Consider the following 24,056-nt stretch of genomic DNA (forward strand, 5'->3'; position numbering starts at 1 on the left):
TATTGCTGTTATGAAGCTACATCAGGATTTTAATGGATTGACAGCTTCTTTTTTCCTTAAAAAGCAGTTGGTATAACAATTTATTTATAAAATTCAGAGTGTTCCTCTGTTTCACTTTAATGAAGAATGACACCCAGAACACTTATTTTATGGTGACTTACATCAGTGTTGTAAGTCAACCACAAATAGCATCTCCATTTAGATTTGCTTTTATACATTTTACATTATAGGGTCCTTAATATTTCATGGAAAAGTATTACATGAAGCCCACCTAATATATTTTCTTTGATGTAGCAACAGTCAGCCACATGATTTCACATATACACTAGGAATAAAGGCATAACATGAAGTGATTAATAATAATATTCAAATAATCTCAAGTGCTGTCATTATAAAAACGGATACATTGAAAATAATTATCTCTCTCCAGATATCCATCCCCTTGATCTTTTGAAGCATATTAATAAAATTATATCTAAGTGTGTTAATTTTGGATGATTTTCTATAAGAAATACTCTGATTTAGAGTAATGTCTAAAAAGTGTTAATGACTTACTGTTTCCTACTGTGAATTCAAGAAAAGTTATTAATTTTTCCAGTATGTTTAGCTTTTTGTTTTTAGGATGGAGTGGCAACTTCCAAGCTCCCTTCATGCACAACCAGAATCTGGAAGTCTATAGGGTGTTTTTTAAAAGTATTTATCTTTAACCAAGTTTGGTTTCAACTCCATTGTTAATTCAAGCATCATAAGACTGAGATTACTAAAGATTAGAATAGAAAAGAAAAAATAAAAAGCTAACAGTGATTCTTAACTCTTTTCAAGTTAAAATGGTGTCATTTGATTATTTTGTTAACTGCTGCTTCAAAAGAATTTTTATTCCCCTGGAAAAATTTATGTCTAGGGTTGTTCCACTGCCGCCCGAATGCCAAAGTCACTGTTCACTGGAAAAAGCAGATGCTAGAGCAATCCTCCTCTGAAAATCTCCCCTTAAGAACTGGATCTCTGGATCTTTGAAGGTGGAGCTTCTTCTCCCACATGCTTGGGGTGCACATCTGGGGCCTGGCACACCCGGGGTATGGACCGTGGCTCCACTGGGGCGCCAACCCTGGACCTTCTGCGTGTAAAGCAGATGTACTAACCACTACTCTTTGGAACCCTGTCTAGGGTTGTTGATTCTGACTCCTGTAGTATGTGGGAGACGGGAGAATGGGACATAGTGGACTTTGAACAGTTAATGACCATTCAGAGAGTTAATGACAGTTGTTATATACAGCACTCCCCAACCTTTTTGGCACCAGGGACCAGTGCTCCTATGAGAATCTAATGCCTGATGATCTGAGGTGGAGCTGACGCGGTGATGTTAATGCTGGGGAGCGGCTGAAATACAGATGAAGCTTCACTTGCTTGCCCGCCACTCACCTGCTGTGCAGCCTGGTTCCTAACAGTACCCATCGGCCTGGGAGTTGGGGACGCCTGATATCATGATTTGTTGTTTTAGAAAGTGGTTTTACATCCATTATCTTATTTGAAGTTCACAGCTCCTTAGAATGGTTGATACAGAGGTTCATTTCCTCTGCTTTGTAATTGTGGAAATTAAGAAACCGACTCTTGTCTAAGTTGACATGTTGTAGTAAATAGTAGAACTGACATTAAGATAAAAGGTTTCTGTTCAGAGGCGTGTGTACTTTATACTGAACCATGAAGTCTTTCTACAGAACTAGGGCAAGAAGATGGTGTTTGGCAGCAGCATAGCATGGGTCTCTTTACCATTGTTTTTCATTGTGACTTTGGAAATAATCAGTTTTTACTATGTACTGTTTTTCAAGTAGAGTTTATGATACTTGGCAATTTATGTCCTTTAAGGTTGTAACACTTAAAATGCTTGGGAAGAAAGGATCCTTTCATTATTTTATCATAATTACCATTTTTATTTATCATTATTATCATATTACAATTACTTTAATCAGATGTTACGTTATAGCCACGTTATCTTCTCACATGTTAAAATGGAAGGAAAGGAGGAATTCAGGAAAGTAGAAAAAAATAGGTCAGAATTTGTACATTCAAGTCAATGCCAACTTTCCAAACAATGACATTGAGAATCTTTGTACTTGCTGCAGTTGCTCAAAATACCCATTGGATCTCATTTTTTAAATAATGGCTTCAGGATTTTATTTGCATCTGTACAAAGATGTATCTATTCAACATGAAAGTATTAGCAAACTCAGTTGTTGGGTTTACATAATTAGTTTTCAGAACATTTTTACTTAATGTGTGTAGATTCAGCAACAGAATGGTTTTGATGAGTATCTTTGTAGATTAGACTTTGATAGAATGAGTTATCTTTGAATTAATGATTTTTTTTTCTTCCTAGTCAGCAGATAAGCAGCGAGCCCTAGAAGAAACCAAAGCCTACACCACCCAGTCCTTAGCAAGTGTTGCCTATCTGATAAATACCCTGGCCAACAATGTCCTGCAGATGCTGGATATCCAGGCATCCCAGCTACGAAGGATGGAATCATCAATCAATCATATTTCACAAGTGAGATCATGCTATTTTCCTATTTTGTCTATGAGGACCAATTAATAAACACAGGCAATCTGTAATGCTGGCAGCCTTTATTATGTGAGTTAACTCACATGTATGATTTGGAAAATACAAACTCATTATTACAAAATCAGTGTTTTTTGATCCTTTTTGTGGAGTGATTATCTTCTCTGATTTTGATAGGGAAGTAAACTTGAATGGTTTCCATCAAAACTCAGTTGTCATGTTAAAATAATAAGCCTTGAGGTAAAAATTTGTCTTGTTCCCTTCCAACTTTTACCAAATGTCACACTTCTTTATCTTTTTAAAAATATAAACGTGATAGCTTGTTGACTTTTTTACATTTTTTTCTGTTAGTAGGATTTTTGTTACCAGAGTAGTACCATACTTTAATTACAGAAAGATTAATCTAAATGACCTTGTTAAATTATCTTTGTATAGAACTTAAAAAAAGTTAAGGCTATACTTTTTCCATTGTAAAAGTCATGTTCATGAGTATATAGATAAAAGAGGAAAAAAAATGGAAAAACAAACCCTTTCCCTATTACTCAAGCTTTTCACTGTTACTCTTTTGATAATATTGTTTTCTAATTTTTTTTTCTTGCAGTTTTTAAAATGTAGCTGTGATTATTATGTATAGAATTTGGGGTTCTGTTCTTTACCTTACTATTAAAACAAACATCGTCCCATTATGTCATAAGCTCTTCACAAACATTTTCAATGGCTGCATAATGTTGCATATATATGTCATAGCTTTCCTAATTCTTATATTTTGGGGCCATTTTAAATAATGTTGCAATGAAAAACCAATTAATAATTGCAAAAAAAATTTTAAAAACGTTAAAATGATAAAGGTTTTGATCTGTCTGCTTCTCATAGAAGAGATTTTTGGAGCTTTTCTGTTTTAGCACTCATCATTTGAATAACTTGGGTGTATTCAATCTTTTTTAGACCTAAATGATTAGAACTCTTCTAGATTAAAAAGTTTTAAGATGTGCATATTATCTTTTTCCTGTCTATCTTAAGAGTTCAGGATGCTTCTGAAATTGACTAATCCAACAATTTTTCAAAATCTGAAGTTTAATTTATATAATTAAATCAACTATAATCTAGATAATTGAATCAGATATAGAAGGTCTCTTTTATATTTCTGTTATCTGAATATTCATCAGATTAATTTGGAGAGATTTTTAATATAATGTTATTTAACCTTACGTCTGAATTTGCTACTGTAAGGGTTTCTTCACATCTCATATAAACTTCTGTAGATAATGTATAATTTATTGATTATTGCTGTCTCTTAAAAAAACAAAACAACAACAAAGAATTGATGAGTTTTAATGAGTGAGAGGTAAATTTTTTTCTGAAAAGACCTCCTAGAGGAAATAATCAGTGGCAAGTTAAATGATTAAATAGATGAACTTGGTAGGAGGGATGTTGACTAAATAATCTGATATAGAATTTCAGAATTTTTACTTGAGAGACATAAAATTTCTGCATGTTTGTGTCTTAGCAGAGGACCCCAAAAAGAAAATAAGAAGAACGTGCAAATGCTGAGGAGAAATTAATATATTAGAGATTCTAAAAAGAAGGGACAACTTTTTATTAGTTTGTAGGAGAAAGTAAGAGAGGTTATGTGGGTAGATGATAACAACAAACAAATGACAATGAGGGATAATCATCTATTTTCTGATTAGAATTCTGTAGTTCTTGGGTAAAGAAGAGTAGCAACCTTGAGGAAAATGAATAAGTCTACTTGAGGTTGTAATTATGTGTATTTATTTAATGTCAATATTTGAGTATCACATAAATTTATATTAACATAGTCTAATCAATACTATCTTTTAAAACAATTCTAATGGAACAAGTAAAAATAGAAGAGATCGAGTTTAGTAGGTCAGAAATAACAGGGGCTTAATTCAGAGCTGTCAAGAATATGTTGAACCATCTTCATTTAGAGTTGAGTGTCTGAAAGGCAATACCTAAAGAGGTGAGGGATCTGCAGTTGTACAGAGGCTGTTGAGTTTATACAAAATATGTTGGATGAAGGATTGAGTAGGAGAAATGGGCTGATGGGAGTTATAGCAATTAAGTAAGAGTAAATTTTTTTAAAAAATTATGTATTTTTTAGCATTTGCCTTAAGGATTGAAATTTTTTTCAGTTATGTTTAATGTATGAGTAGAGTCCTTTGGTTTTTGTTTGTTTGTTTTGTTATTTTTAGGCGAGGCAACCCTTGGTTGACCTCACAGTTTGCAAGGACTTTGTCAGCTTACAATCCCTTTTTTTTTATTTTTTACACCTACAGCACCTGGTCTTCCTAAGTGGTCTCCCATCCAAGTACTAACCAGGCCCAACCCTGCTTAGCTTCCGAGATCAGGTGGGATCAGGCTTATTCAGGGTTAGAGTCCTTTGTTTTAAAAGTCAATTGAACATTAAAACTTTTTGATGCTCTTTAGACTGAAATATTGTAGTTTAAGAGAAAATGTTTTTTGTTCACAAAGCCAATACTCAGTAAATATTCTAAAGCAAGGGTTGGCAAACTTTTTCTGTAAAGGACAGATAGTATTTTAGGCTTTCTGGGCCACGAAGGTCTCAGTCTCCTATTCTTTGTATGTGTATGTTTTTAAACAACTATTTAAAAATGTAAAAACCATTCTTAGCTTGTGTGCCATATAGAAGACTGTGGGCCATATTTGGCATATAGGGTGTAGTTTGCAAGCCCTTGCTCTAAAATACTGTTTTTTCAAATGTTTGGTGCTTAAATTTTATTATTATTATGCTTTATTTAAAAATATTATTAGGTTTTTAGAGGAAGCCAGAAGGTTTTTTTGTTTGTTTTTTTTAGTTAATTAATTATTTTTATGGTGACATTGGTTAATGAAATCCGGTAACTTGCAGCTGTACATTTTAACAATAAAGCATATATATTTATATTGTGTGTTCACCTCCCATAGTTAGATTTCTTTCTGTCACCACATGTATAACCCCTTTTACTCCATCTATCTCCCCCTTCCCCTCTTTTCCCTACCCTCTGGTAACCACTAGTCTATTGTTCATGTCCTGGAATTTCTTAAGGCATCTTGAGACCAGATTTCTTTTTGTAATTTGGGCAAAAATACTAGGTTTGGAGAATTTGGAGATAAGATCGAGTTGAAGAAGCAAAGAAGTGGAGGTTCAGTCAGGTCAAAGACAAGATCACATATTTATTGGAATAGTGGTATGTATCAAGATTTGTCAAGATTGTCTGGACTAGTATATATTATATTATCTAAGGTATTTGATTTCTTTCTACATCAGTATCTTTTTTCTGTCTCTAACAACCCTGTCACTTTTCAGCCTCCTAGTGTTCTAGCTCTTTTCTCCATTTTAGTGGAAATGAACACTGAGTAAGATTGGGAGGCGGGAGGGTAGGAGATCTAGGTTTCACTTTGGTTCTTCTGATGACGTGTGTGACATTTAGCTTCTTTGAATTTCAGTTTTTTCATCAGTAAATAGATAAGACTGATTAGAGGATTTCTGAGCTATCTTCTTTATTCTGAGTTTCCCAAAAATATGCTTGATTTTTGTTTGCTATTTTATTTTTCTATTCTGGCTCTGCTGTTCGTCTCAGTCTGTGCTCTGCTGACCTCAGCCACCTATCACTTTGATGTAACTGAACTATTTCCCAAATTACTCTGAATTCGAATCTGATGATGAGAGTGCCATTGATTCTACCAACCACATATCAGGAAAAATACTTCAAAATAAAAACAGTAACAACCCATTTTCTAAATGTCAAACATTTTGAAGAATAAGGCAGAATTGATTACAAATATTTGGTATGAGACATTTTTTTGAACTCAAAGGACAGTATAGTGTTTAATAATGTACTAATTTGTATTACACTCACCATATCCATAAGGAAGTACTCATTTTATTACGCTTTGCTTTATTGCTTTTTTTTTTTTTTTTTACAAATTGGAGGTTTGTGGCAACCTTGTGTTGAGCTTAGTATTTTTTAGTAATATTTTTGATTTTTTAATTTTTATTAATCTCCAAAAATGTGTCCTCTTTAATGTCAATGAGAATACTATACACAGCAGAGATATAACTTAAACACATAGCTTTGATTTGGGTTTATATATTACATTTTTAGTCACTGAGAATGTTATTTCAAAGTTATATTCTTGTTAGGAAAATATGAAAAAGATATGGATACATCTGTGATTTTATGCCACAAACACCACTGTTTAGTAGATCATTTAATTTTAAACAATTGTACTCACATATCTTGTTCCATTTTCCCATTAGCTAGAAGTACAACTTTAAGATGGCTTAAATAGGTTATTCTAAAAAATTTTAGTTATAAAATTAGCAAAATATGCCTAAAGCAAATGTTTCAAGTATAAAAAGGATATTTGCTATACTGTAAGCATGTGATCTTATTCTGTAGCTCCATTTCTAAAATGGGTTAAAAAACCATCATGTCATAGGCTAAATTATACAAGTTTCTATATTCAAAGAATTACTTGCAAGACTGTATGATAAACTTTTTATCACATAATATTTAATAGTCATGCTCAACCAGTAAGATCAACAGAAACTTGTAAATATTCTGCTAAATAACACACATGTAATACATATTGTCAGTGCAGTAACAATAATCCCTGCTTTCTTTAATCACATAATTTTGCAAACTGGGGAATAAATATACTAATACACATGAAGCAGATGGAGATTCTTACCCAGATGAAATCCAAAGGCCACCTGTGAGCGTACCCTCTTGGGGACTAGAAGATAACGTTGTTTGCAGCCAACCTGCTTGTAATCTTAGTTGGCCTGGTGGTTTAGAAGACCCTGAGGATAGGAAAGAAGATGAGAACGTGCCCACTGCTCCTGATCCTACAAGTAAGCATTGATTTACGTGGGCATGGAACAGGCTTTTACTTTGATTCCACCTTTGATGTTCACAAGAAATGCAACCTCTATGAATTAAAGTTACCTCCCAACTGTGATCAAAGCAAATTTGAACGTGTTGGAAGTCACGCTGGAGAGTATGCCCAATGTGCACAGAGCAGTTCCTTCCTGACTATGCCCAGCAAGGGTTTGAAAAGCATGTGCAGACTCATTTTGATCAGAATGTTTTAGATTTTGACTACTCTTTATTAAGAGTTAATAATATATTTTAGCAGTTTAAAAAAAATCATCTTAGACCACTAGGAGACCACAGGTAGTCGCTTTCATGCATCCTCTACCATACTTTTCTGACCAAGAGGTACTTGAGTTTGGTGTTATTAGAGTCAGGTTCAGTCTTTGACTTATCAGTAAATATAACTTTAACCTCTTTTAGTCTTACCTGCTTGAGAAAAGTTCTTTATGTTTGTATCTTTATTCCTCAGTTTCCAAAATGATTTTTTAATTAAAGTATATACATTGTTTTTTTAGACATAATGCTGTTGTTGCACACTTAATAGACTACAGTATAGTATAAACATAACTTTTATATGCACTGAGAAACCAAAAAATTCATGTGACTCTATTGTGATACTTGTTTTTTGTGGTGATCTGTAACTAGACCTGGAATGTCTCTGAGGTATGCCTGTATTAGGATAGGTTCTAGGTATGGATTACCTTAGATATTTTAAGGATGGTACATTTTCAAGAAATTCTATATTTACCTTTGTTGCTGTTCTCACATAAATTCTTTGGAAGCATATTATTTTAAAAGCTATCTGAAATCTTTAATCTTCAAACGGAGTAGGAATTAACGTTAATTATTTTTCAAGAAAATGTTATAAAAACAAACATTTAATTTCACTGAATACTTGTATAAATACACATAACTACTTTTAAGTCGATATAGCATTATGTGTAAGGATGAATGTTATTTACTGTGTCCATGATTTTGTCCATTTCTTGTAAGCTTTAAAAAAAGTGTTATAGAACATTATTCATACTAAAATGCTTATAAACTTGTAAACTGAAATTCTTCTAAACCAGGTCCATCTCTTCTCTCAACTACTGAAAACAGTCAGTACTGGTTGTATTCAGTTCATCATGGCTTAGGAGATTAAGAGAAGCCAAAAGGCAATATAAACTAAAGAACTTTAAAAGTAGTGTTCCTCCCATCTTCCCAAGAGTTGACTAGAACTTATTGGGCCAGATTTTGAAGTAGCTAGCAGGTAACAAGTAGAGGAGATAGAAAAGAATGATTATAAAATAAGAATGGAATTCTTCTCAAGGATTATGTTTAAAAATTCCCAAATTTAAATTAAGAAAATCCCACTTAAGATTATCAGTATGTAATTTGCATAGAAAATAGGATTTATATAGTTACTGATTAATTTTATACGTATAGTTTATATCATTAAAAAAACGAATAACTGAAAATTATGCATTCAGTTTGTTAGTGACTAATTTGTTTTATGAAAGATGAATAATTTAAAGCATTTTTGTAATTTGAATAATTAAATGCTTATTTGAAACATTAACTTACTAATGAAGAAATTGAGACTTAAATTTAAAAACAACCAAATTAGTTGAGTTAATCTACTGTAACTGTTTGATTACAGATGTTTTCCCACACTGATGGGCAGCTAACTGAGGTAGTGCTATTCAGTACAGTCAACTCTCGATTATCTGTAGTAATGGGAAACAACAATGCATGGATAATCCTAAAACACTTTATACAGCACCTTCCTGTCATCCGTTGTGGCCTGAGCATGTGCTTGGGTCCATGATGGAGAAGTGAAGTAGGGCTTAGACTTGCAAAGGAGCTGGGAGTCAGTATGATTATCTCAAGGTGATAAAAATGTCCTAGAGAAGCCTGTGTTTGGCACTTGTGTGATCAAAGTGTCATGGGGGAGGCCTGCAACATGCAAGACCAGCTTGGCAATAGCAGAAGGATAGAGAAACAAATTAATAAGGATCTATTAATAACAATAAACATTTAAGTCCTGCACAATTGGTGTGTTTTTTTTGGTTAATAGTTAGAAAACAATAATAGTATTAATAGCAGTGTACTTGCATTAGTTTTGGTCTTTTTTGCTAGCTAAACATTTTTTACTTGCCACAGGTAAGTGATATCATTGAGCCTCTTCCAAATGAGAGTAAGTTTATTGTCATAAAACTACAAGCATACCTCAGATTACAGTTTTGGTTCTAGACCACTTCAGTAAAGCAAGTTGTCATCTTTTTGTTGGTAGAAGGTCTTGTCTTCCATTTGTAAAACAAAACAAAACAGAACAAAAACACAAAAAAAGAAATACCTGTGAACCACAGTAAAGGTAAGTGCAAGAAACCATGGTATGCCTGTAAACTTTAGAAAACCAGGATAGGTTTGAAATAGTTTTCTTACTATTAAAATTCTTCCTAAATATCAGTGTTGAGTTTATACTCCCAAAATTTAACTTAATGAATTTTAGCATTGTAATGTCAAAGAATATTATGAAGGCAAAGGCAATGGTGATTACTGAAAGATATGAATTTGATTTAGGGAAAACATAGCCATTTTTTAAATTTAAAAATACTTTATAGAAGCTTTACAAAAGTTCTTTTAAAACTGACAATTGGCTGGCTATGAGTTCATGAATGTTAAAGCTGGATTTTAGGTATATGGGTGGGGTGTTCATTATGTTATTCTACTTGATTATGCGTTCCACAAGAGAAAGCTTTGAAAAACTTGAAGTTAGGTGATTGCCAAAACTTCTGCACCAAACTTTCTCCTCCTTTTTTATGGATTAGATTTATTGTTCTTCATTAAGTTATTAATCAGACTCTAAATTATACCATAGCTGTGTTGAAGGTTTATTTGAAGGTATATTTAATTCAGGAACTTGTCGAAGGTATATTTGATTCAGGAACTCCATAGTTCAACGCAGCATGGTAGTGGGATAGCAAGAATACAAATTATATTCTTTGATTTTCTTAACCACATATTATTTTTATTACTGTAGATGTTTTTAAAAAATTAATGAAACCAAATATCTATACTTAGGCAGTCAGTAGAGGCATTAATCTTGAGTCAGCGCTTGTAAAAAGTTTGGAAAAAATTGATATTTGAGAGTGAATAATGGGAGTAGTGAATTAGTCTTTCTTCTAGGTCATTGATTCTCAATTGGGACAGTTTTACCCCCAAGGAGACATTTGGCAATGTCAGGCATTTTTAGTTGTTACAACTTGGGTTTGGGGAATGCTATAGGTATCTACTGGGATGCTTCTCCACATCCTGCAGTGCTCAGGACAGCCCCTGACAACAAAGAATTATCTGACCCAAAATGTCAGTCATGTCACAGATGAGAAATCATGCTTTAATTTTTCTAAGATGTAGTCATTCTTATAGACAGCTAGAAACGTTATATTATATAGCCAAACTAAATTATTTTGACTTTCCATGGACGTAGGCTGTTAAGAATTATATTTTAAAATATGCCTTCTGTTTCCACTGAGAATTAATGTAAGAAACAGCAAAGAACATTTTGTTCTCAATTTCTTAAACTAATTCCTTTTAGAGTTTAGTGTTGAGAAAATTGTCACTTTTCTAATGAAGGGGTGGGTGCATTCCTTGTAACTCATTATGTTTCTACTTTGCCTTCTCTTCCAGGAAGCTAAGAGCCCAATTTTATGCCTGTTAATAGCAACTATTCCTTATTTAGGCTTACAGTTCTGTGATCTTTTCCTCTGCTATATTGGTCTTCTTTTTGTTCTTATTGTAATGGTTTATGAATTTGAGCTGTGTGTTTGTGTGTATATAAAGAGAACATATAATTGTGTAAATAAGCATGTAAGTGCCCCCATTCCTAGGTTTGATCAAATGTTTTAATGCTTTTATTAAGTTTCAGTTTTTTCAAGTGATTTAAAAATGTATTCTTATTATAAAATATAACTGTGTATTAGTGTAAATAAGTGGAAGGTTGCTCCCTCCTTTTCATTCTCCAGAGATTTATTAATATTTCTAGCATGAAAATTTGAAATTGAAGTTCCAATTTGCCATAAGCTTAAGAATTTTATTACAGTTTTTTGGGTTTGCATTCTTATGGTTTTATTTCTAAATAAGATAATTACATTTCTAAAAATTGAGCAGAGTAGAAACAATGTCTCAAGAGGATTATATTGTCTGATGAATTTTCTTTTATTGATATTGACAGATATTGAATTATATAAGAAAAGTACATATTCGGTTTGTTTATTTTGAAGCATATTGGATAATTATGAAATCTTCCTAGCCCATATTTCTAATGATTCAGGGTGACTCATTAAAAATTATTCAGAATGAAATTAATTTCCATTTCTCTGAAGTCAAAAATAAGTAAACTCCAATATCATCACTAATATGCAAACGTCTTTTTTGTTACAGCTCTCAAATTGTTGAAGAGAAAGCAGATTTCATAGTTTACTTAACATGCACAGAAAAAGCTTGTCTTTAAAATACTTGATACAATAAGGTTAACACCTCAGCCAGTCTTTGATTTGATGCTTTATTTAGATGTTTATTAGTTCTGAAGCTTATAGATTTTTTTGTTTTTAGAATCTCTTGGTCGAAATAGACTTTGAATTCGTTTCAAGTTTCTTTCATACTTTAGGTAGTTTAGAAAGATAAATCATAAACTTTTAGATTTATTAAAGTGGCATTAATAATATCATGATGGTTATCATTTCTTTCCATTTCTGTATTACTACCTGGTTCTTTTAGAAAGGGGAAGTGGAAGTAGGACTGGGAGGAAATTAGCAAATGTGTCTATTACTTGCCGCTTGAGTCAGGAAGGGTAGTAAGAGATGTGAACAATTTTAGTGAAGTATTTTTCAATCTTTTTGACCACAACCCACAGTAAAAAATACATTTTATATTGCATCCAGTACACAATTTATATACATAACAAATGTTTCGAGAAACAGTAATTACCTTCCTACCTATATATGCAGACTGATGTTTCTGTTTTGTTTCATTTAAAATAACTGCTGCTCACATCTCACTAAACTGCAACCTGAAGTTTGAAAAATGCTGTTTTATCATATTAGTTGTCTGTATTTGTGAAGAAGTTCACCCTCTCTTAGCACATAAAAGACTGAGTAGAAACACATAGAACCTATGTGAACATTTAATAACAAATAAATAAGTGAAATATTTTACAAGCATTTTGTCATGATCAAATATAAACAGTTTTATCTAAGCAAACAAATTTTTTTGGTAAAAAATAACTCTTACATTGTATTTATATTTTAGGCCTCTCTTTTTTTTAATAAAAAAGTAAACACTAATAGAACTTATATTAATAGATTATTTTGAAATGTAACCAGATTAATCACTGAGGCTCTCTTAATTATCATATTGGGCTAAATCTTAATGGAGACGGGAAAAAATAGTATGCTTTAATCCAGGTGTTGGCAAACTTTCTGTAAAGGCCCAGCTAATAAATATTTTAGGCTTTGCAAGCCATAAGGTCTCTGTTAGAACTATTCATCTCAGGGATCGTAGTGTGAAACTGCTGTAAGCAGATAGAATGGCTGGCTTCCACTAAACTCTTATTTATGGAAACAAATTTTAATTTCACATAATTTTCACACACCATGACATTATTTTTCTCTTGACTTTTTGTAACCAATAAAAAATGTAAACACCACTCTTAGCTTTTGGTTTGTAAAAAACAGATGGTGGGCCATATTTGCTCTGCTGGCCATGGTTTGTTAACCTTTCTTCCTTGCTTTAGTGTAAAAATTGGAGAAAGTCAATATTGGTCCAAAAAGGAGAATACTTAGCAGTTGTGGTTAAGATACGACTAATGATGTTAAATCTCTGAGCATTTATATCTTGATTTTTCTGTATATTAGAGCTATACATTTTTGTATTGTGTTTATATTATATTTTTGCAGACTGTTGATATTCATAAAGAGAAAGTTGCAAGAAGAGAAATTGGTATTTTGACTACCAATAAAAATACTTCAAGGACACATAAGATTATTGCTCCAGCCAATCTTGAACGACCAGTTCGTTATATTAGAAAACCTATTGACTATACAATTCTAGATGATATTGGACATGGAGTAAAGGTAAGTATAATTTTTGTCAAGCTTTTTAAAACAATAGCCCATAATGGAACTAACTTTAGAAGATTAAGCTTTTATCTTTCCTTTCCTAGAGAACCAAATCTTGGCCCAGCTGTGAGTCTGAACATTCCTTACAACTTTAACTATTTTATCTTTCTTGCTTCTTCTTAGTGCTCTGTTCTCAAGTTTTAAATAATTATCTTTGAATGAATTGCATTTGCTTAATCATTTATGATAATACCTTAGCTAGATATGGTAAATAAGTGTGGTGTAATCTTTCTAATCTTTTAATGATTTAATATGACATTAAAAATTATTCAGTATGTTATTAAAGTATTTATCTCTTCTTAAAAATTTATCAGCAGACCTTTGGTATTAGTTTTCAGAAAGAACATAAAAAATATGTACTTTGAATTTTTCTAAAATAATTTTATCTTGTCGAGAATAGTTTAGATAAAAGTAGTATGTGATTTTTTATTTTCACTGTTTTTGAGTATATAGCCATTATATATTTTGGCTATCTTCTAAAATATATTTGGGTGCCACTGTGTATATAGAGTACTGTGATTAAAAACTTGAGCATATAAATTTTATTTAAATTGGTGTTTGTACTTAAACTATTCAGAGTTTCAGCTAAGTATTATTTAAAGTTTGAATCTATCTTATCAGTGATTAGACAATGACTTTTCAAATGTGACTTTTCAAACTATAAAGTGAAACTTTATAGTTTATGCAGTTAATTTATGAATATATAAACAAATTTAAATTTTAAAAATGCCCTACACTAGTATGGTTAGAAGTCAGATCTCAGTTTAATATAGATTTAGGTGAAAGGAAGTGTACAATGTAAATTTTAAAAAAATCTTTTTCTTCCTCAGAATATTGATAATAAACACTATTACCTGGAATTTGATATTTAATTTTATAATTGACACCTTCTTGCATTTAGATTACTATACTAATTAGAGATTGTTAAATAAGATGTGTAATTGGGTTGATAATAACTGAAATTTATTCTAACATAGGAAAATCTTTTGAGATTTATTCAAGACTAACGACTGCTATTAAAATTTTAGAAGCTGCCAGAATCTAATGACAAAAGCATTTAGAATACAAAACATCATATTTGTGCTTGCCCACATATATAATAAAAAGGTGATTCCCCCCACTCCAATTCTTATTTAATTCTCAAGTAAAATGTTATTCTTTTGGGACTCTGTAGTCCCTTTCATTGTTTGGACTTTTTGTATTTAAGGTCACTAATTTGAAGAAATTTTTAATAAAGTTTTTAAATAACATAGTATCATATAATTTCATCCAAAAAACTCTCGTTCATGACACATTCTGCTTTAACCACTCTTTCTATGATCTACTGAAACATTATTTTTTAATGCCGAATGCTTAACTTGTTTTTTCTTTGTTTTTTCCTTTCTCTTCACATCCTGAAGTTTCAACTAACCTTTCAATGCTTTTTTTCCTTACCTCTTTTATTTGCTCCATTTATGCATTAAGTGGTTGCTTAGATTTAAGGTAAGAGATTCCAGGGCTGGATTTCCATTCTTTATTCTTATGTAGAATATTACATATGGGGAGTGAGGAGATCTTTTGCACTTGGCCTTTTAAAACAAACAATTCTTTTTATTTATTTTTTATTTTTGTCATGCAACTTTGTGGTGTCATGTTTCATGAGGGCAGTTATTTTGTCTGTTTGGTCATTACCATTCAGTTATCTACTGTGCCTAGAATAGTGCCTGACTACATGTTAGATGCTTAGCAAATATTGAATAAATGGTTATTTTGCAGCGTTAACATATTTTGTGAAACTGAAATGTAAATTACCCTATCATAAAATGTTGTTATAAAATAAAATTAGCTGGATTTTATCAATGTAGAAATTTTGTTATGGATTACAGGGCCAACTAATGTGCTTCATTTAACCCTCCCCCTGTGTAATAGCCTTTTTATTCTATAAATGGTGTGCTTTATTATATTTCTTTATGTCATTATCTATTGACTCTCAATCAATGTAAAGAAATTCAGAAGAAGAAAATATTCAGTGTTAATGGTTTTTTTTAAGTTGCAGTATCATGTATTTTGTAAAAAAAAAAAAAAAACAAACCAAAACAGTCTTTTCTCAAATTGCTATTTAAAATGTTTCAATATGAAATCACTTTAAGAGATTTTCAAGCTGAGTATTAATTACATGCAAAACATCAAAAGCTCATAATAGTGTTTAACAAGATATGAGTTAAGAATTAGAGAAATAGTTCCTTTTGTTATTTGCTTTGGTAATATTTTTGTATTGTGGAGGGTTAATGGTAAAAGACATTCGAGTATATTCAAGAAGCTGGTCAAATAGAATGTTACTGAAATTATTTTTACCAAACTGAGCATGCATTTACTTTTTATTTTTATAGCTGAATTTTATGATTTCTTTTTAAATACATATTCTTTTTTTCTAATACCAAGTTGTTTGCTGTATCTTCAGTGTAGAAGGTGATAACAAGACAAGATGACTGAGATCTGAATCATTAACTAGCTACAAAGTATGGCCACAGAAATTTCAGTAGATCTTGGTAGAGAGATGTGACTAGAGGAGCCCAGGCAAATGTACTTGTGTAATTGATTAGATTATTGGCCCCAAACACTCAGTCTTAGTGAGGCACGTGGAATTGTGAGGAGATTCTTTTTTGCATAAAATAGGTAGAACTAGACCCAAAGCAGTGCATGGCCTACTTTGGCTCTTTTCCTCTGAAGTCTATATTCCAATTTTGGTCATTTATGTATTAACCTCCAAAGTGATAGAAGTATGCAGAAAGATTAATTGAAAGAAAAACACAGAAATGGACCAATTCTTTTTCCTTTAAGTTTAGACGAGCTTGCCTAAGCTGCGATCCCATGCTCAGTTACTTCAAACCCTACTGTGATTCCTTCTTGACCTTCCTGGGTTCATGATCTGTTCCATGTGGGAGATGGGCCAAAATGAACGAGCAATGAGAGACTCCTTGAAAGAAAAATCCAATAAGGAAATATCACACTTGGATGAGATTCCTTAACGTCTTTGCTCTTGGCACCAAACCACTCCACTCCTTGTGGAGCGCCAGTGTTCCATCTTCCCTGTCTTCTTCCTCTTTGTGAACGTGTCTGTCTTCTTTGTAAACTTGTGGCACATAGTTAATAATTTTGGGTGAACCAAAACAAAGTGAAGTGAAAAAATATTCATCATATAGCAAATCATTTCTCTTTTTATGTTGCTTAAAAAAATTAGTGGGTTCGGAAGGGTGATTAATGGAATAATTAAATATGTTAAGGCAAAAAATAGAATTAAAGACAAAATGTTAAAAGTTGGAAGAACTGCAAATAATAAGCTAGTTGGTTTTCCACCTGAGCTTTTTGGAGACCTTTGGTTTATATCAAGTGCCCTGAACCTCTCCTGATGTTTGATAGGCTTATCTGTTACTTCGATTTCCTCCTGAGCTCTTCTTGATCTCTGTCTTTGCTCCTGTTGCTGTCAGACTTTTGATGCCTTCAGACAGACTGTAAACAAAGTTCATACTTTGAGATCAGACACATGGGATTTGACTCAGAAGAGACTTCCATGCTTAAAAGATGAATTTTAAACATTTTATACATCATGTTCTGGTGGTATTGAATGGTTCTTTTCATCTGAAATTTGTTTTTGTTTTTTTTTTCAGTCAGTTGAACTGTAAATTCATAAGATTTTTCAAAACAATGTGCTACTTTTTACAACAAAAGTCATAAAAAACCAATAGGTAGAATGCCATATTGGAAGTGTTTTAATATGTATCTGAGGCCATATAAAAGTAGAATGAACCTTGAACTGGGGTACCCTTTCCCCATCCTCACTACTCCAAATCTAGACACAACCTGTACATACTACTCTACTTCTCTTTGTTTATTTAAATCCTGCTTTAAAAAAAAAAAAAAATTAGCTTAACAATCCAGCTCAGATTTTTCTCCATGAAACAGTAGCTATTCATTCTCACACCGATATTTCTTTTGGGAGAGGGAGACTTCTATATAATTTGTAGACATTCTTTTTTTGTTTGAAACATGTGAGTCTTCTTTATTCCAAAATATTATGTTTCTTAAAAAGCAGAGAAGCTATTTTATAGACCTTTGTGTCCCCTCAGTGTCCCTCTTATTTGCCATAGTCCTCTACCCTAGTACCAGTAGTCTGGTAGGTGGTTGATAAATAAGGGGTATACCACAGGTATCATTTTAGAATGTGTCTGCCACTGTTACATCATATCAGGTCATCTGTCAGTATTTGTATTCTACATAGGATATTCATTGTTTTACTTAACGTAGAAGCATTTTTCACAAAGGAAAGCTTCCTAAAATATTGAAAAATTCTTTTTGCTTAATATAAAGATAGTACAGTATCAGTAAAGTATAAATTACTGATTTTTTGGACATTCTACAGGACCTCTGGTTTCTTGATTTAGGTTACTCATCCAAACCCTAATCAAATACAATCATTTGATGATTCTACATGTCATAAATGTATCCAGTTTTATTTATAGAAATGTCCACCAGATTTTATAGATTGTTTATATTATTTTAGGAGGGGTAGATTAAAAAACTTGAAGAAGATACTGCAATTTAAACAAAAACACCTTACATACCAAAACCTTAAGTCAGAGTTGGAAAGTTTTCAAGTATTTTAGCTATTCCATTGTATAGAATAAAACTCTCTTTTATTCTTTTTCTTTCCCTGCTCCTTTTCCTTCCTGTTTATAGCAAATTGATGTAGTTTAGTGTTTGGTTCACCTACTTCTCCCCATCACTTAAAATAACTTTGGGTATTATGTTGTTTAAGGTTGAGCTTAAAGGACTTTGGTTACTACTTTAAAAAATCTTCCGGTATCATAAATTAAGACTTACAGTTTTAACAGCTATTGGTTATTTATCATATCACTCCTAAAATTTTTCCCAAATGTGGACTGATTTTTTTAAAAAACTTCTTCTGGCATTTTCATTTTATATATGATTAGTATACCCTCTGCTTATTAATGAGGGGGAGAGCAAGGATAAGTTAATCTTTATTCTTACATGATAACCAGCTTGTTTTATATTTATTGTTTAAAAGCAGCAAGAAAAGGATTACCAGTAATTGCTACACTTTAAAAATGTTGACATTTCAAAGGTATCATTTGTCATTAAAGATTGTTTTATCATCACACACAACTTGTTCACTGGGCTATTCTTTTGAAGAGTTTGTTTCTTGATATATTATTTCTTGCCTATTCAGAAAACAAGTAGTATTTTAGGATTTTAAAAAATTCCATTTTTAAGCCAGTTAATTTTATTTGTTTATTTATTTTTTCGTTATGGTGACATTGGTTAATGAAATCCAGTAAGTTTCAAGTGTATATAGTTCAGCAGCGAGGCATATATATATATTGCATTGTGTGTTCACCAACCAGTTAGATTTCTTTCTGTCACCACATATTTGACCCCCTTTACCCCATCCACCTCCCTCCTCCTTAAGCCAGTTAATTTTAATAGCCTTAATGCTCTGGACCTAATTATGATTTATTTTTTAAATTTATTTTTCAAAATTATAAATGTATTCTGATTTCAGTGATGTAATATCTTGAAGTTTCATTTTACAAGAGTAATTTGAATACACATATTCTTATTAGAAAAGTTAAGGTCCTATTTTGAAGTGTTTGGCAGTCCAAAATATTTGGGTTTTAAAATAGGGTCAGATATGAACCTTTGTATTGAATATTAACTCCAAACCATTGGTAATCTCACTTGGAGATTGCATTTGAGCTATATTTGTAAATGACTTCTCTTAGCTCTTTAAGATACCCAGATTTCTATGTCTTTCTGTATAATACTGACATACTCCTTTGCTGGCATCCTTGTTCCCATATTACCCAGCTTTCCTACATTTACATTTTCAGTATGGAATGGAATAGTGAGGAGTCATGGCCCAGCTCTGATTTAGGACTATATTACTTACATCTTTCCCATGACTGAATTAATCTTCATTTTGGGACTTGAGTGGGTCTGATTACCACAGGAACTAGGACATTGCCAGTGGTCCCTCTGTTGCTCACAGTTGAATGAGATATCTCAGCCCTACCTTTCTAGTTTAGATGTTTAGGAACATGCCTTAACTTCTGGCAGTTTTCAGGTAGGTGATTCCTTCATAAAAGAACATTAAATAAATCTGAATTGTAAGGCTGATCCACTATTTTAAAAAACTAAAAATTTCTGTTTATCTTGCAGTTTAACTTTATTTTATATTCTCTACTTAATGGATCAAAACTATAGTTGCATATTTTATTTGGGAAACACGTATTTAGTTTTTTTTTATGATATACTTGCTATTTAAAAAGAAAATTCCTTAAGGGTCTCATCATTTCTGATTGAGTTTATCAAATCAAATCTATTTATCAAATCTTAAGTTTTTATAGTTATTTAATTTCAGTTGAATGTAGTATCAGATAGTCTAACCAGTGATCTGTTGGTGTGATGGCCTAATGGCAAATAAAGTCTTTACATACACATTTATAATCATTTGAAAATTTCACATTAGGAAGAGTCCTTTGAGTACAACTGTAGAATAATCGTAGAGTAGAAATTGCATATGAAATGCATGGCCTCTATTTTTTTTTTTCCTATTTAAACCTTCCCCTCTTTTGTTAAATAGCATAATATTATTTACCAAAAGGTCACTTTGTTTCACTGCATAAAAGTTGAGTTTTCCTCAAAAATTTTTTAGGTGAGTACCCAGAATATGAAGATGGGTGGGCTGCCGCGTACAACACCTCCAACTCAGAAACCCCCCAGTCCCCCTATGTCAGGGAAAGGGACACTTGGGTGAGTATGTAACTAAGTAATAAGTAAAAACCATTTCATGTAGTGTTGTTGAAACCTAAACACTGCATATATTTAAATATTTTAATATTTGAAAAAAGAACATTTTCTTCCTAGATTACCTATTTTGTGTGTAATTTTGCCTTTTCCTGGGAAACATCTTTATATTTTAAAAAGATTTTGTTTTGAAATTATTTTTCTAATTAATTTCAAATTTGAGATAAAATTCTAGCCCAAGTTCATGGTTTATTATAAATTGCGCTCTTAATTCTTATTTTCGTAAAATTTTTAGTCTTTCATATTACAGTTCACTATTATTCAGGCTATTCCTCTGAAGAACACTGTGTAGATTACAGAATTCTGTGTAGCTTGTATTGTTTTGAGAATATTGAGCTTTAATTTGGTCCTATAGAGGTGGACTCCAAATTTGACTTTTGGCAGAAATGGTCAATTAATGGAAAAGCTTGACTTTTTTCTTCTGTAGCATCATAGTATAAAAATTTGGCTTATCGAGATTTGTGATCAAGTGGGCATAATATACTACAAAAACCAGATGGCCAAAATTGTGTTCCAGCTCTGCTCCTGCCCTGTGGTCTTGCATAGTCAGCCTCTTAACAATTCAGTTTTTTCATCTGTAAAAGGGGGTAATATCTGTCCTCTGTCAACTTTTCAGAGTCACTGTAGCATGAATTGGATTTCTTAAAAATGTATAAGACAAAGACAAAATACTTGGACAAACATTGGCTTTATGATTTATGCTTAAAAGTTTTTAGTTGACTATCTTGTTTTTGGCCCCCTCACCAAAAAAACAAAACAACCTAATCAAGCACTGTGGATCATGACAAGACAAAGATGAGTTGGGATATAAAGGAGGATAATGAGAAATTACAGTTAGGACAGTGGGAAACAAAAGAATAAAAGTGAATTCTAGCTGGGAATAGGATGATTGTATTTGGGTGGACAAAAAATTCTGCTTAGAGAGGAACAAATTTAGTAAATCAAATAAGATTTAAGCTTCAGGGTCAAATTTAGATGTCATGGTAGAGTATGGTAGAGTCATGGTAGAGTGCAAGAGTAAGAGTAGAGAATCAGATCAAGAGGAAGTATTTGTTTTATTTCTTTTTGTGGAATGTCTACATTTCTGTCATGTATAGTACCAAAAAGATTTTGTTAGGTTTTAAGTCAAGATTGTTAGCAAGATAACTCACTGTATTATCTAGTAAATAAAGTTTTCTGTTACTCTCCAATTTTGAAGATTTACTCATGTACGAGTTATTTGTTTTCCTTGTGTATCAGCAAGAGTTCTGCAGAATCTTCAGAATCTCTGAGCACCACAAGCTGGTTGATGGTCGTAGCCTGGCATTTTCACACAATCTTTGCCTAACCATCACATTTTGTTCTTCTGCCCTTTGTTCTTTACCTTGTTTTTATCATTGCCTTCATTGTATAGTTCTCAATCAGCAAAGTGTTTTTTTCTTGGATTGGAATAGAACATTTTTGTCGTCCGGGAAAAATTGTCTTGAAATCAGATGCTTCTAAATTAATCACTTTACGTTTTTTTTTTTTTAATATTTACATCATAATTTCAGAGATACCAAAACTTTTTAAAAATACTTTTTTACTTCCCTTGATCCAGTATCTCATCTAGTGGCCTTTATTTATTTTTAATTATTAATGTACATATGTATTTATGAAAGGAAATTTTGAGGGTAGTAGAGTGGACAGGGTCATTTCAAAGTGATCTCATTCAGAATCAATGACCCATAAATTGAGTAGCCCAGGAGAGCAGTATTTAAAGGATCCTTGGGAACTTTTGGGTGAGCAAATTATTGAGAAATTCATAAGTCAAGTGAACAATATTCCAGAAAAAGAAAGCTTTTTAATTTTCTCATCTTTTGAGATCCCAGTTTTTCTTTTAAAGACTAGAAGCTTGTCTACAAAATGTCAGTTGAGTATTTATCATTGTCATAAAGAATTTGGAAAATTAGAGATGAGAACTAATTTAATAATTAATGATCCAGTGTGCATCTTATTTCCTGTCATATTTCCTCTTACTCTTATTCTCTTCCTTTAAAAGGAGATATTTTGAGAAAAAGGGGAAATACATTAATAAAATCCAGCCTGTTTTGTACTTTACAGTTCAAACTAAAATAGAAAGACCTGAGTGGTCTTTTTTTTTTCTTTCCCTTTTAAATATTGAACTGAGGGAGGGTAAAAGGTAAGAGAAGTTGAGATAAAAGTTGAAGGAGGAAGTGAGGTGAGACTGGAAGGAGATGAGAGTAAATTGTGTATTTTTGTGTGTGGATATAGTTTAATATCTATGTATTTACTATGTAGAAAGGGAAATACAGGGTTATAGTTGCTATTGATTATCAGTGTGAGGGTTGTGTACCCTCTGAATATCTTAGGTTAGGGAGAGAGGGGTGAGGAAGATAATTAGTGCATTCATGCAGTGCAGTTGGGAGATTTTGACATGGTACTAAAATAATTTGAACTCATAAAAGAAAAGAAGAGAGTTTGGAAAACATTAGCTTACCTGGTGGGAAAATATTCTTTGTGCTCTCTGAGAATGAATAAACAAAATTACATTAGCACCGGGAAATGAGGTTGGAGACTAAAAAAATAACAATACTCATCAAAACCCTGATGGTAGAGAAGTGACACTTAAGGAAAGACTGAAATTGATAGCTGGGTTATATTAAAACACATTTTCCTATCTCTGAGTACAAATTGTATTTCACTGCTGGCAACTTTTTGAATTTATTGTGCCGAAACTTGCTAATCACACAATACATACGCTCTTCTTTTTGTAGGCGGCACTCCCCCTATCGCACACTGGAGCCAGTGCGTCCTCCAGTGGTACCAAATGATTACGTACCTAGCCCAACCCGTAATATGGCTCCCTCGCAGCAGAGCCCTGTGAGGACAGCTTCTGTGAATCAAAGAAATCGAACTTACAGGTATTTTCTCTACCTCAGCGCAAAATGTGATGGTCTTAGTACCATAATTTGTTCAGATAACTTCAGTTAAATCTCTCTCATTTTCCAAGCACTAAGTTCTTTTCCTCACTCTACTCCCCCAAACCTCATCTGATTTTACCTCTCTCATGTTCTGATGCAACTTTGAGCAGTCAGGAAGTTGAAGTAAAAAAAAACAAACAAACCAGACAGCTTAAAGTGAAAACTTCTCTACAAAATAAATAGTTATAGTTGACCTAAAAAAAGTTATGAACCAGATGTGAGAAATTTTAAGTTGTTTTTTGGTGGAACTTTACAGATGAAAAACTATATACAATAAAACATTAACATGAGCTAGTATATATCAAGATATCATTACAAATAAAATTAATCAAATATTATGTTTAGGAAAACTTTTTATTATAAAAGAAATTTCTTCAGACAGACATTAAGCTGGAGTAAAAGAAAGTAATATTTTTAAGTAATATTGTTAAGCTCCATTTATCACTTATTTTTATGGAGAATTTTTTCATTCTCAATTCCTTTAATACATGCTTATTAAAAGGTGATCAAAACAAATTTCTTGAACTCATCTTTTTTTTCTCTACTTTTTAAGAAATTCATGTTTGAAGTTGAAGGCTTATCTTTATTATAGCTATTATACTCATTTCAG

At 32.1% G+C, this 24,056-nt stretch overlaps 1 protein-coding gene and 1 pseudogene across 6 annotated transcripts in view; one reads left to right on the forward strand and one right to left on the reverse strand.

Moving 5' to 3' along the window:
- Nucleotides 1-24,056, forward strand: part of ABI2 (abl interactor 2) — an 85,249-nt gene that overhangs the window by 33,270 nt on the left and 27,923 nt on the right. For 5 of the 6 annotated variants that reach the window (XM_015596535.2, XM_015596536.2, XM_015596537.2 and 2 more), the window contains exons 2-5: nt 2,375-2,542; nt 13,398-13,574; nt 20,332-20,429; nt 23,240-23,386. In XM_015596535.2, coding sequence (XP_015452021.1) covers nt 2,375-2,542; nt 13,398-13,574; nt 20,332-20,429; nt 23,240-23,386 — 590 coding nt within the window. Of the gene's footprint in view, nt 1-2,374; nt 2,543-4,854; nt 4,927-13,397; nt 13,575-20,331; nt 20,430-23,239; nt 23,387-24,056 lie in introns of those variants that run through there. The other variant, XM_025039458.1, reaches the window with a different exon arrangement.
- On the reverse strand, nt 4,846-4,962 carry LOC112470842 (annotated as a pseudogene).

The sequence above is a fragment of the Pteropus alecto genome, unplaced genomic scaffold, assembly GCF_000325575.1.
Source record: "Pteropus alecto unplaced genomic scaffold, ASM32557v1 scaffold3, whole genome shotgun sequence".
NCBI classification, from domain to species: domain Eukaryota; kingdom Metazoa; phylum Chordata; class Mammalia; order Chiroptera; family Pteropodidae; genus Pteropus; species Pteropus alecto.